Consider the following 15,458-nt stretch of genomic DNA (forward strand, 5'->3'; position numbering starts at 1 on the left):
TGATGAAATAAGGTGCAGGAACACTAAAGCCACTGCCCTGCTACCCAGTGGGAGCATGCCTGGAATTACACTGAGTATTTCTGTGTCTGCAACGCAATCATTATCGCTTCTACCTCCACACACATCAACCCGGCCTAACTCTAGTTAGGGAGGAAGAGAACAAAGCAACTCACAAGAAGACAGGGATGAGGACAAGTGTTTAAAAGGATTTTGCAAAGGCTGTTGGCACATTTTCTGGATGATTATCTGGTGGACCTCGTAAAAATGAATATTAGCATGGAGATAATCTATACTGAGTGGATTTATTTCCTTTTGTTTTGTCAAGGAAAGGAGAACAAGTACTGAGTTGCGCCCTGGTTTCCATATACTAAGGTACTGTTTTAATTAAGTTTTTTTAAAAAATCTGGTTTTCAGTATAGCTGCTGCATTTTTCTCAGTGCTCATATCACTATGTCTAATACAAATTTTCTAAATAAAACAAATAGGAAGAGACGCTTAACACATTACAAGTTCTTAACCTTATAAGTTGTGTTCCTTAATATTTATTTTGGCTCAAAAAAATAAGGTTTGTGGACTCATAGACTTCAGTTAATATCTAGCTCAGGTGTTAAATTCTCTTAATTCCAATACACACCTACACTTGTAACTCTTGCTCCACGATGGACTACGTTTCCCAAGAACACACACCAAAGGAATTTCATGAAGTGCATTGTGGGAATTGTAGTCTTCGGTGAGACTCTTTTCTCCCAGCTTTTGATTCTGGGATGGTTGAAACCAACGCTACCAATTAGCTGGGGCCATGTCGGTGAGGCCGTGGTCCAACCGGGAAAGCTGCTGTGGGAGCCTCGCACAACGATTGGCCAATGGAAGACCCCGGGGCGGGTCAACGAGGCAGGCGGGGCAACCACGGCGATTGGGCGAAGACCCCGCGGCGGCGGGCGTGGATTGGCTGCGCGCTGGGTCAGGGAGGCCTGGGAAGGGGCGGAGGAAGGAGGCTAGAGCAGGAAGAGCTGCGGCGAGGTAGCGGCGTCTGAGTCCGTGGTGGCAGAAGCGAAGGCGACAGCTCCGTGGGTTGGCAGCGGCCGCGAGAGCAGGATGCGGGTCCGGTTTGGGCTGACGCTGCTGCTCTGTGCGGTGCTGCTGGGCTCGGCCTCGGCATCCTCGGGTCAGTATCCGCCCCTTCAGGCTGAAGGCCCGGAGCCGCCGGCCCCCCGGCCTCCGTCAGTGGGCAGGGCCGTGGGGGCTCCAGGCTCCGGACTCCGCTCTCTCTGGTCACAACTCGCACTGGGCTGTCACCTGCTCTTTGGGCTTCGGTTGACCTGGGCTAAAAGGGGAGTTTAGGGAGCTGGAGGGGGGAAGACAAGAAGGGGCGATCGCCCTGCCCACACCGCTCTCCCACCTAAGAAACTTAACGCGACTGAGCAATTGACTCCATGGGAATGAATCCCGACAACTGGTTTAGTTTAGACACATCGTGACACGTGAGCCCGAGTGGGGCTTCCTCAACCCTCATGTAGATTATGTGCTGCAATGGATCTGGAACCCTGGGTTTGGGATTTGTAAATTGAGTAATTGACAACGCCTGAAGCTGTCATTTCAGGCAGAGCAGGGTCCATCAAGACCAGGATGTTGATAGTGATTTGGTAAGTTTCTTAACACCTGAGATAGTCCTTGCTCTATTTGTATAAAAACGAAGACTTTGATCAAAATTGTAGCCACTCCCTATCCTCTTTTTAAAACCTTGCTGAGAAAGTGGTGACTTGTGTCACACTGTTTAGTTGTCCCACATTTGTTGACAGTGATTTTATGATTTTTGAGAAAATTTTGGTTTTTATAAAACGAATAGCAAATAGTTTGAACGTTTTATATACATATAGAAATTCACGTGCTTTTGAATTGATTTTCCAATTAGCTGATTTATACTCTGGTTCTGAAAATGATTTTTTTCTTTTTTAATATTTTAATCTACGCACATCTAAAAACTTCCATTTGCGGAGTGTTGACAAAAAATACTTAGACCTTTAAGTGCTGATAAAGAAAAATTAGTACAGTAATGCTTTGGAATTTTAATAGATTCAGTTAACAAGACAGCTGTTCTGTGGCTTTACATTTTTTTGGAACAAGGCAGAGTATAAATGTCAACTCTTTTTTTTTAACAGAAAATTCTCCAGATGGTTACTGGAATCCCCAAATTATCTGCCCTAGTTGTAAATCAATGCCATAATAATCATTTTGCTTCTAAAATAAGAGGCCTAAACCTAAGATTCTATCCATGATGTGGTTTGAGGTACTATTTCAGTAGCAAGAAGCATATGCTAATTACTTTACTGCCAACATCATACTTTGAGGTCCAGTCCCCTCCCTCCATTTGTAGTGATGGTTTGCATTTATGACCAAATCTTTGAAGGCTATACATAACTCTTGAAGCACTTCTAGCAGTTATTTGATGAAAAGGAGTATGAAACGAAGGTATTGAGTTTGATGGGTAGAGTACCTGGTGGACCATGGCCCCCCTGCATCAGAATTCCTTTTATGGGTTTGTTAAAAATTTAATTTTTAAGATTAACAATCTGCAGATACCTGATTCTTCACACTAAAGTTTGAGAACTTCAAAAATTAAAGAACATGGTGTATATCCGTCTGAATTCAATTTGCAGAGTTTAAAGAAAATTAAAGCATGGAAATTTTCCTAAATCTTTCTTTAATTATACTTCATATACTTAGAGCTCTATGTCAGTGGAGATGATACTTGAAAATTAACAGTTGGGACTCTCAGGGTGTTATAATAAAAGACTATTAATACTGAAATTTAAATTTTTGGGTTGTACTTATGTAAGTAGAGGACTGTTTTCAAGAAATGTCTGCTCTCATAGAGCTGTGCCAAAATATTTCTCTGGTAAAGGCAAAAACCTTACTTAGCCAGAGTTAAAACGATACAGATGTGTATGCTAAAGGGTGATAAAGGCAGTACCATGCTCACATGACGTTCAAATATCCTAAGACCCTTGTGTGAGGTCAAGGTTTATAAATTAAATGTTGGATTTTCAGCTGACTTTTTTATTCATTAGAGTGCTTATTTATACAGGATTCCAGCCTCATTTTAAAAGTTTAGATATAAAGTTTGGCTCCAGTATAAAAATCAAGTTTTTGGTGATAATTTTGTGTTTGAATGTTAGTAATTACCCAGGGAAGTTGTATCTATTACCAGATAGAAAATGGTTAGCCAACAAAGGGAATCTTGATTCCATCACTGCTACTAGCTGTTATTTATTATCTTGTTTCAGAGGCATATAAAAATATGATATAGTCATGTGCCACATAATAACATTTTGGTCAAAGACAGACCACATATAAAACAGCTGTCCCATAAGATTATAACGAAGCTGAAAAATTCCTGTCACCTAATGACATCATAGCTGTCAAAATGTTGGAGTGCAGTTACTTTATTTTTTTATGGATTTAGTGTAGCATAAGTGTACAGTTTTTATAAAGTCCCCAGTAGTGTACAGTAACGTCCTAGGCCTTCACATTCATTCACCACTGATTCACCCAGAACAGCTTCTAGTTCTGGAAGCTCCATTCATGGTAAGTGTTCTGTAGAAGTGTACTATTTTTTATCTTTTATACTGTATTTTTACTGTACCTGTTCTATGTTTAGATATATTTAGATACACAAATACTTAACCATTGTGTTACAGTTGCCTACAGTATTCAGTACAGTAACATGCTGAACAGGTTTGTAGCCTAGGAGCAATAGGGTATGCCATAAAGCGTAGGTGTGTAGGCTATACCCTTTAGGTTTGTGTAAGTACACTATCATGTTCACATGATGACGCATTTCTCAGAACATATCCCCATTGTTAAGTGACACGACTGTACTTATATTAGAAATGTTTTCCCTGTGAATAAATAAATTTAAAGGAGGAGATTAATAAGATATTTTTTCATTTTCTCAAGATAATAGTGAAAAGGCTATAATTTTCCTTACTTAGAAATTATTTTTGTCAGGAAGAGGAAAATGGTTTACCCTCTTTTTCCTTTGTGCCAAACAATGTTAGTCTTTTTAATTAGGTCCACTGCCAGGTATTTCAGGTAATAGTTTATTAATACCATAACTTTAGAGAATAGTTTTCAGATTGCAGAGGATTTTTTATTTCACTATTTTAGTTCCTTAAAACATCATTGAGAGGCAACAGGACAGACCATATTATCCCCTTTTGACAGATTGAGAAATGAAGGCTGAACAAGCTTTTAATATTGAACCAGGTGTGTCAGAATTGATGTGTGAGGAACCCAGCTCTCAAACATAGCTCTCCAGGCCTCAGAATTGGAGAAATTTAGAATCAAGACTGTCTGCACAGATCTGCACAGATTCAGTGCCTAAGCAGAAGACAGAATGTCTTGTCTCTTTTCACCAAACTATTTAGACTTTCTGTGTTTGAAAGTCTAGTTTGTTTAATTTACATGACAGGTGAGGAAATGAATTTGTAATGATCACTTTTCCCTGAAAGAATATCCCTAGTGCTTTGCAGCTTTATTCGCTGATATAATAAAAAAAAGAATTGATCTTTTTCAAAGGAAGGTGTATAATTGATAAAGTAATGTGAACCATTATATTTTGGATGTGATACTGATAAGAGAGAAATCTATAACTTCCTTGAATCCTTTTGCATTTTTTTCTTGTTGCTTGGTTTCTGTGTTCTGATAAAAGCATTACTGTTTGCTTTTTTATTTATGTATAACTTTAGTCTCTTTAATGTTTACCTAAATACTACATATCAGAAGTTCTTAGGTTATAAGCAACTTTTTAAAAAGCGTCATGTGAATGTGTATATCAGTTTGAAAGAGAAAATAGCTTATGCTTGAAGACTACCATCTGGAGTAGGCTTTCCCAGTTTAGTAACTGAAAAAGAATTCTCTTATTTACCAGTAATATTAGTCTATGTTCCTAGTCTGTGAAGAGAGGGGGAGAGAAAGAAAAAGAAGATGATGCAATTCACTTGAAATAACCTTGATGTAACAAATCATGTCTCTTGGAGTTCAGAAACACATATGCTACTCTAATGCCTAACAGCTTGTAATGTCTCAAATGTACATGTCTTTACATTTATTTATAGCTATCTATAATATTTACCTATTGGTTACCTATCTGACCTGTTGTGGTAAGGTACTAAATTTAGTGATTAGTCATTTAGAGTTCCAGCTAATCTAAAGCTTCAGTATATGGGGATATGTTGTATACATTTGAAAATTTAATATCTGCTTTTGATATATTAACTAGTTGATGTTTCTGATTAACTACATGTATCTATACATAAAACTTTGATATATAATAGACATGAATTTTTTTCCTTTAAAATTTGCTGAGAATGGAATTTGAACTATCTGTTAGAACTTGGGCTTTGGGTGGTATTTGTGAAGAAGTTAGCATGAAGGGCAATTGTTAATTGTTTTCACTACCACTAAGTGTTATGAGCACTATGGTAATATATACCATAGCCTTCTCCTTTCCACCTACCAAAAATAAAACAGACTTTGAAGATAACCTAAAAGTAAATGAATATGAATAGTAGCTATAATTTAAATTTTCTTTTAATTGACAGCTCCTGGCAAAACCTTATTAGTAGACTGGTTTTTTTCAAATATTCAAAATAAATGGGAGGGGTAAAAAAAAAGAAAAACAAATATTGTAAGATAGTTGTGTGTTTTGTGCATAATTGAGTTGGTTATATTTCTTAAAGTCAGCTCAGTCCTTTGGTAACAAACTCCAAAACATATTTTTGTTATATTTTAGAGAGTTATAAGTTACAAATAATATTTGGGATATAACCATATGAAGTAAGGATAAATGGCAACTGTAATACCTAATTTTCTAGTAAAAATTACATGGTCTTACAGCATTTTGTCTACTGGTGAATTTCTCACATAGCTTATGGAGCAGACAATACTGAAACTCACTCCTGGATAAATCAGGTAATTTTAAGAGCAACAAGGAAATTTAGCATCTGACAGATTTGTTAAACTGGCAAGGAATACAAAGATCAAACATTTGCGTCTGGATATTGAGTTGTGCATGTGTTTACATAAGAGCAGGAAAAAGAATAACAAGCAGCCGGAATAGAAGTAATATCTGGAAAATACAGAAAGAATAATAGAAGGAAAGTTAACATAATCAGACAAAACCAAACCAGACTATCAATTTGGAAGAAAGTTGTAACTAGTGGCTGGATGTGTGACTTGTTTAATATAAGCCATTGATTTCTTAATACATAGCTCTAATGTGAGTGAGTACATAATAGTATGATGCTACTTTTTATCTGTATTTGGTTACCTCTTAGTGAAGTAAAACACAAATCCTAAATGTATTTTCCTGGCAACTCGGCTGTCAAATAATAATAATAGGTTGGATGCAGTGGCTCACGCCTTTAATCCCAGCACTTTGGGAGGCTGAGGCAGGAGAATCGCTTGAGGCCAGGAGTTCAAGACCAGCCTGGGCAGCATAGTGAGCGAGACCCAAAATCTGAAAAAAAAATTATTATTATTATTCTTAGTTTCCATCCTCAGGAGTAATAAAATACTAATTAACACTAAAATAAGTACTTATTTTAGTAGCACTAGAATAAGTCTACTGTAACTCCAAGTTCTGAGCAGAGGAACAGAATAGGTGGAAGCCTGAAGTATGAAATTAGAGATATATTTTTATGAACTTAGTAACTCATACTCAGTAATAGACTATACACATAAGAACTGGATGGAATCTGAAGAAGTATCAGTTTTTGGTGGTGGAAGCTATTGGTCTTCTACATTTGTAACAGATGAAGCTAATGTTTTCCCTAGAGAAAGAAAAAAACTATGAATACCCTCCCAACTAATTTTTTTCCTTTCACTTAACCTTTTCTGAATAATTTTTGAATACAACCAAATTTTAAATAATTCTAGGTTTACTTACCCAGTATCTGATTATTATTAGCTGTATTTATTTGCTATGTATATTGTGCTTTCTTTTAATAGTACCTATACTTTCCCAATAGGGAAGATGGCTAAATTGTTTTAAAATTTCTTTGCAGATGAAGAAGGCAGCCAGGATGACTCCTTAGACTCCAAGGTAAGTACTAAAATTTGTATTTGTCAGTATTTTCTACGCAACTTAAAAGCATAAATTATGTACCTTAGAAAGGATATGAATTCTGCATTTTTGAGTAACAGAATTGAATTAAAAAGAACAAAAAAAGATAGATGGTATCAGTGTTAGTTCTAGTTCTTCTGGGGGAAAAAAAAAAATCACTGACCTACCAGAGGGAACAGTAAATATTTCCATTAAGGGTGTTCACTGTCAGGTTTAATTTCAACTTGACTGTTGTTTAGTGTGTGTGTGTATATATGTGTGTGTAAAAGGCTTAAAGCACTAAAATTTTTACTGCCTAATGAGAGATTGATTTTTTTTTTGAGTTTTTAGTTTCTTTCAATTTTGAAGTCTTAACCTCTGCCATTTATTTCCACTTATCAATTTTGAAAAAAAAGTCTGATGAGTTAATATGCTTATTGATTGATTAAATGAATAAAGCTGATTCTTAGATATCCAAGGAGGCCAATCAGTTATGAGCTCTGATCTCTAGATTTGAAGGAATAAAGATAAAAGTAGGAAATTACAATACAGAGTTATCATAGGGGAAGTATAAGGTATGTTGGGAGCATGTAGGGGTAGAACCCAACCTAGACTCCAGGAATTAAGGAAGGCTTCCTGGGGGAAATAACATCTAAGTTGAAATTAGAAGGAGTAAGAGTTAGGCAGGTGATGAAGGCATGTGACAAACACTTGCTAAAACCAATAGAGATGGATGAGTGTGGCACTTCAAGGAGCTGAAGGAGACATGGTATCTAGGATTAGTAACAGTAATGGTCAAACGAAGTTGGAGAGATTCTTGGTATTGTTGATAACTAAAGATACTTTATATTCTCAGACTTCTTTGCCATCAGATGAGTCGGTAAAGGACCATACCACCACAGGCAGAGTAGTCGCTGGTCAGATATTTCTTGATTCAGAAGAATCAGAATTGGAAACCCACATTCAAGAAGAGGAAGACAGCCTCAAGAGCCAAGAGGGGGAAAGTGTCACAGAAGAAACCAGCTTTCTAGAATCTCCAAATCCAGAAAACAAGGACTATGAAGAACCAAAGAAAGTACAGAAACCAGGTTAGTCTGGACGTTTTCTTTCTTTGCCTTTTTTTGCCTTATTGAGGAAGGAGACAACTGAAATTTTAAAGGTAGTGAGTGAGGAAGCTGAAGAAGGCTGGTTTTACCGATTATTAACCACATATAGTATATAGAGTGTAATTTTATGGGATTGTCTAGATTTTAATATATCAAAGTGACTTAACAGATTTGACCCAAATTATATAAGCTGAGCTCAGATGAAACTGCATTTGTATTATATTAATATCCTAACATTTCTTTTTAGACTCCAGTATATGAACAAATTTCTCTCTGAGAAAGTTTAAAAATAATCTGTCAGGGTAGTACACAAAGCAGAAACTCAAGAAGAATTGTCTAACATGCTACTTCAGTTATTTTCAGAATTATGTTAGGTTTCTTACTACAATAACCTTGTCAGTCATCCTAGGTAATTTGATTTAGAATGTTTATCCTTCTCCAATTGAAGCTTATGTAAACTTTAATCCTCTTGTAACTTTCACCTTGACGCTTCTACTTTTAAATTTAAAACTTGATCTTTTTCACAATAGTATGCTAAACACCTATACTTTAAAAAATTAATTATTAATATGTCCATTCTGCCTTGTCTACCCACCCTCACCCTTTTGTTATTTAGTTTATTATTTTAAAGATCACTGCCTTACCGACTTATTATTCCATTATTAATCATTTGCAGGAACTGATCTGGATTTGAATTTTAAAAATTTGAACTTTTTTACTATAAATATACCATACTCATAATTGGGAAAATTATTTTTTAAAAATTAAAAGTGCTTTTTTCCCATCAACTAGAAATTACAGCTATTATTAACATTGTGGACAATCTCAGGACTTTTTTTTTTTTTTTTTTTTGGTGTATGAATAATTTTAAGAAAACTCACCTGTAATCCTAGCACTCTGGGAGGCCGAGGCAGGTGGATCACTCAAGGTCAGGAGTTCGAGACCAGCCTGAGCAAGAGCGAGACCCCGTCTCTACTAAAAAAATAGAAAGAAATTATCTGGCCAACTAAAATATATATAGAAAAAATTAGCCGGGCATAGTGGCGCATGCCTGTAGTCCCAGCTACTCGGGAGGCTGAGGCAGTAGGATCGCTTAAGCCCAGGAGTTTGAGGTTGCTGTGAGCTAGGCTGACACCATGGCACTCACTCTAGCCAGGGCAACAAAGTGACACTCTGTCTCAAAAAAAAAAAAAAAAAAATTTTAAGAAAACTAAATTGGGTCAAAATATATATATTGTTTCACAGCCTGTATTTTGTACTTAACAGTTTACTGTAAACATTTTCCCATGTCCTTTACTATTCTTTTACAATCTAATAGTTAAATAGATTGTTTACAGTATCCTGCTGGGAGATCTTTTTATATGCATCCTTATGCACAGCAATGAAATTTTCTTAGAATTCTTAAAAGTAAATTTGTTGGATTAAATGTAAAATTGTAAGACATTTGATACATATTGTTAAATTGTTATTGAGAAAAGTAATTCTGTTTACTTCCTTTGAAAATATCGTTTTCCTGTACCTCAGCCAAGTATGTATCACTGTTTTAAAATTTTTGCCAAATATTATAGTTTAATTCATTCCCTTTTTATTTTAGGGAGATTTTTGAACATGCACAGAAGTCGAGGGTATAATGATCCACCCGCCCCACCCCCGTACCCACCTGTCTCCCAGCTTCAGCAGCCTCAGCATTCTGCTTTTCTCAGTTCATCTTTACCACCCCACACACATTTGCCCTTTGTTTCTTTCCTAGAGTATTTTAGAAAAAACTCCACATGTTCTTTAACCTATGTATGCATCTCTAAAAGTAAGAATTTTTTTTAACAAAATCACAAAATTAGCCATTAGTCCTTTATCACCTAATACCCAGACTCTTCAGTTTTACCAATTGTTTCAGGTATCTTTTAATAATTGGTTTGTTTGAATCAGCATCCAAACTAAGATCTTAGGTTTCTCCTAATCTGTAATTGTTCTTCCTTCCTTGTTTTAAAGTATCATTTTATTTGTTAAAGAAATGTGTGATGTCCTTTGTGCTATACAGTTTTACACATTTGGGATCTAGCTCGGCATATCCTTATAATGTCATTTAGCTTATTCCACTGTCTGAAGTATAGTCTATAAACTGAAAGTTAGCGCTAGAGGCTTGGGTAGACTTGGTTCCATGTTTTTATTGAGAGTTTTTCATAGGTGGTATTGTATACTTTCCATTGCATTATGTTGGAGGCATATAGCATCTGATTTTCCCACTTGTGATGAGTTAAGATCAGTGAGATTAATTGATGTCAGCCTGATCCAGCCATTGTAAAGTTCCTCATTGATTTTTTTGCGTAGAGGTTTTGGCAATCATTTATGTTTGTTGTCTGGATCCTTTATTTCATTAGGGGTTACAAAGTGGTGACTTTCTAATACTACCATTCCACCTGCATTTCTTACCTGGGATTTTTTTTATAAAGAATTTTCCCTCATCAAGTATTTTATTACTCTGAAATATAGTCCAACCAGGGAAAGCAGGATACACTCTTGATTCTTTCCCTTGAAATGTTTTCACATAAGAATTTAGTGCCCAAGCAACCTCCAAAGGAGACCAGTGAGTAGTTTGTTTGTTTATTTTGCTCTGCTTTGTTTTTGAGCATTGTAAGGATATAGGAAAAACCAAACCAAAGTGTTTTTCCTACTCTCACTCTCTGAGTGAACACTTCTGTGTGGGGGTATTTTCCTACACACCAAGCAAGCAATTAGTTCTGCAGCAGATTCTCCAGCAGACACCAGTTGGATATCCTCCAATTTAACTCAGTTCTGACATTATTTACCAGGAGACGCTTCACATCCCACTGGTTGAGGGTTCAGTCGCATAAGACTACCCCCTACTTAAGATGCCAGCCTCAAGCCTCAGGTTGTTTGCCTGCACTTCTGACCAATTGGCTGTAAATTAGGGTTCTCACAATCTCCCTTCTTGGGTTCAGTTAATTTGCTAGAACTTAGAATTCCGAGAAATATAGTAAAATGGGTAAATTTACATTTATTCATTTATTATAAAGGATATTACAAAGGATACAGATGAACAGCCAGAGGGAAGAGATGCACAGGAGAAGGTATGGGAGAAGGGGCGTGGAGCTTTGGTGCCCTCTCTGACCTGACCGCGTCACTGTCCACAAGCATCCTCATGTTCTGCTCTCTGGAAGCCCCCAGAACTCAAATCTTTTTGTGTTTTTATGGAAGCTTTGTTGCATAGGCATGATTGATTAAATCATTGACCATTGAGTTAACAGCTCAGCCTTCAGCCCTTGTATCTTCCCGGGAGATTGTGGGGTGAGACTGAAAGTTCCAACCTTCCAATCATGTTTAGTTCCCCTGGCAACCAGCCCCCACCTGGAGACTATCTGGGAGCTTCCTGCCACCAATCATTCGTTAGCTTACAAAAGACATTCTTACCCTTTCTGAGATTCCAAGGATTTTAGGAGCTATTTGTCCGGAAGCAGGATGAAGACCATATATATTTTTTACAGTATCACAAGCATCATTACAAATCCATGGATTTTTATATATAGTCAGCCCTCAGTATCCATGGATTCTGCTCTGTGGCTCAACCAACTAATTGAAAATATTTGGAAAAAAATATGAATGGCTGTATCTGTGCTAAACAAATACAGACTCTTCTTGTCATTCCCTAGCCTAAACAATATATTAATAGTATAACAACTATTTACGTAGTGTTTACATTGTATTAGGTATTATTAAGTAATCTAGAGATGATTTAAAGTATAGGAGATGTTAGGGTGGAAAGCCCAGTAGGTGCTCACAGTACTGATGGAGAAAGATTTCTCATGCAGAAATTAAGATATAAAAGTAAAAAATGTTTATTTTTTTCTTCTGAGAAGGCTAGAGAGAGTGAGAGCGGGGAAGGGGTGGGGGGAAGAAAGCAGGGAGCCAATGTGGCATCCCAAAGAAAGAGAAGGGGGTGCTAGCAGCGAGGCCAAATGGCTTGCCGCTTTTATAGCAGGCAACTGCAAGATGTCAGGTGTCTTTCTTGTTTCTCTGTTCCTGGAGACTTGGTTATCTCTGAAGTATAGTCAGGCTTATCTCAGGGAATGTGATTTTGCCTCTGTTGATATGGTTTAGGACAGGAAATTAAGACCTGGAGTTTGCCCCCCTGCTGTCCACCGCAGAGCTTCTCAGGAACTCCTAGAGGCTATAAAACAAATTCTAAAGGCTGTGAGCTGGTGATTGTAAAGAGAAAGATTTACGTTTCCTTTCTGTCCTTTTGGCTCTTTTCAGATGTTTTGAAAACAGAGTCCCTGCAAGGTGCCTGCTAGCTAGGGAGAGAAAATGAGAGAGAGCTCATAGGATTGATCTTTAGCTGTTACTAGAGAATTGGAGGATTGAATATTTTCCTGTAATTTCAGCAAGGCCGCCCTCACGGAAGACAGGATGTGCATAGATTATATGCAAATACTACACCATTTTATACAAGGGACTTGAGCATCTGTGGATTTTGATATCAGAGGGGATCCTGGACCTAACCCGCAATACCCCACTGATAATGAAGGAGGGTCATGCCTTGCCTAACAAGGGGGACACGTTCTGAGAAATGTGTTGTTAGGCAATTTCATCATTGTGCAAACATCATAGAGTATACTTGCACAAACCTAAATGGTGTAGCCTACTACATACCTAGGCTGCATTATATAGCATATTGCTTCTAGGCTACAAACCTGTACAGCATGTTACTTACTGGATACTTGTAGGCAGTTACAACACAGTGGTAGGTGTTTGTGTATCTAAATCTATCTAAACATAGAAAAGGTACAGTAACAATACAGTATAAAAGATAAAAAATGGTACAGCTGTCTAGGGCACTTACCATGAACAGAGCTTGCAAGACTAGAGGTTGATCTGGGTGAGTCAGTGAGTGAGTAGTGAATGAATGTGAAGGCCTAGGACTACACCATACACTACTGTAGACTTTATAAGCACTGTACACTTAGGCTATGCTAAATTTATTTTTTAAAATTTCTTTCTTCAATAACAAATTAACCTTAGCTTACAGTAACTCTTTTACTTTATAAACTTTTAATTTTTTTTTTAACTTTTTGGCTCTTTTGTAGTAAAACTTAGCTTAAAACACAAACAGCTGTGCAAAAATATTTTCTTTCTTTATATCCTATTCTATAAGCTTTTTTCTATTTTTAAAAATTTTTTTTTTTTTTTTTACTTTTTAAACTTTTTTGCTAAAAACTAAGATACAAATACCAGGTTTTAGTCTGAAATGTCTGCTCTTGGTGTGCCCGTGGTCAAAGAATGACCAGATGCACCAAAATAAGGCAAGCATGAAAATGAGGTTTATCGAGGAGAGAAACATAGGATCATATGGCAAGAGCAAGATATGGGTTTATAGAGCATGATATATACGCCACCAATGATGACTAGACCCATTGTTGCAGCAAAGGGAGAGCAAAAGGAAGGGTGCCAAAAAGGGACTTGGTTATGGTCTGCTTCTTGTTTTATAGTGCCTGGATTGGGACCTCCCTAGTGACTCAGACATCACGATGGGACCACTTTGATTGGACAGTTGGGAGTTGCGTTACTACCCAGGCTGGTTGTTCTAGGTTACTTCCGAACTCCATGGTACCCATGCTGCTTGGCCCGTGGGCTAGAGAGTCCTCTGCATTCTTTTGCAGCTGGCGCACTAAATTGATTGGCAGATTTGTAGGATGTTCCCTCCTTCCCAGGTATGGCAGTAGCTCAGGGCAGGATTAGGGTGGGGTAGGACCAAGGTGGGGGCAACAGTACCCACTTTTGTCCCTACCAGACCCAGAATCCCTTGCTATCTACCTAACACAAACACCCACATTAGTGTAGGCCTACACAGAGTCGGGATCATCAGTATCACTGTCTTCCACCTCCACATCGTGTCCCACTGGAAGGTCTTCAGGGGCAATAACACAAATGGAACTGTCATCTCCTTTGATAACAATGCCTTCTTTTGGAATACTTCCTGAAGGACCTGCTTGAGGCTGTTTTACAGTTAACTTTTTTTTTTGTAAGTAGAAGTATACACTAAAATGACTACAAAAAGTATAGTAAATACATAAACCAGTAGCATAGTTTATTGTCATTAGCAAGTATTAATGTACTATCATAATTATATGTGCTATACTTTTACATTACTGGCAGCACAGTAGTAGGTTAGTTTATACCGGCATCACCACAAACATGAGTAATATGTTGCGCTGTGATATTATGATGGCTATGATATCACTAGGCAATATGAATTTTTCAGCTCCATTATAATCTAATGGGACCACTGCTGTGAATGTGGTGTCGTTTACTGAGAGGTCATCATGTGTCCCATGACTGTATTTATGTTTCACTCTGTTATGCTTGTTTTTTGTTGTTGTTCATTGCTCAAATTATCCCAGTTCTGGCCATTAGGAATATTTTTAAGATCATTCCTTTGTCTTTTTGACTAGGTCTTGGTGATCTTTCATAGCTTTTTCTTTTTCTTCAGTCAAGACAAGATGTTCTGACCTCATTTGGTATATTTCGATTTTTTTTTTTTTTTTTTGAGACAGAGTCTCGCTCTGTTGCCCAGGCTAGAGTGAGTGCCATGGCCTCAGCCTAGCTCACAGCAACCTCAGACTCCTGGGCTCAAGCTATCCTCCTGCCTCAGCCTCCCAAGTAGCTGGGACTACAGGCATGCGCCACCATGCCCAGCTAATTTTTTCTGTATATATTTTTAGTTGTCCATATAATTTTCTTGCTATTTTTAGTAGAGACGAGGTCTCGCTCTTGCTCAGGTTGGTCTCGAACTCCTGACCTCGAGCGATCCACCTGCCTCGGCCTCCCAGAGTACTAGGATTACAGGCGTGAGCCACCGCGCCCGGCCCATTTGGTATATTTCTTGACCCAGAAATAAATCTCAGCCATTTCTCCAAGGAACCCAGGTTCATTTTAGTGTATTAAATAATATGATCTAAGCACCAGCGATATGTACTGTTACCAAGTTGTCATTACTTGTAGGCTGATTGGTTGATAGGGTTAGGAAATGTATCATTCATACTGATTCTTCCAATTCCAATTAAATATTACAGGTGACATAACATCAAGGGTCAGATTGACAATTTAGGCTTGCAAGAATCAGAAATCTGGCCAGGCGCGGTGGCTCACTCCTGTAATCCTAGCACTCTGGGAGTCCAAGGCAGGCAGATTGTTTGAGCTCAGGAGTTTGAGACCCACCTGAGCAAGAGCGA

At 37.7% G+C, this 15,458-nt stretch overlaps 1 protein-coding gene across 1 annotated transcript in view; it reads left to right on the forward strand.

The window, feature by feature from the left end:
• Positions 1-981: 981 nt before the first annotated feature.
• The window catches only part of SEL1L (SEL1L adaptor subunit of ERAD E3 ubiquitin ligase), a 59,868-nt gene continuing 45,391 nt past the window's right edge, over positions 982-15,458 (forward strand). The window contains exons 1-3 of the mRNA XM_045562441.1: positions 982-1,165; positions 7,068-7,105; positions 7,962-8,193. Coding sequence (XP_045418397.1) covers positions 1,096-1,165; positions 7,068-7,105; positions 7,962-8,193 — 340 coding nt within the window. The 5' untranslated portion in view covers positions 982-1,095. The remainder of the gene's footprint in view (positions 1,166-7,067; positions 7,106-7,961; positions 8,194-15,458) is intronic.

The sequence above is a fragment of the Lemur catta genome, chromosome 1, assembly GCF_020740605.2.
Source record: "Lemur catta isolate mLemCat1 chromosome 1, mLemCat1.pri, whole genome shotgun sequence".
Lineage (NCBI taxonomy): Eukaryota > Metazoa > Chordata > Mammalia > Primates > Lemuridae > Lemur > Lemur catta.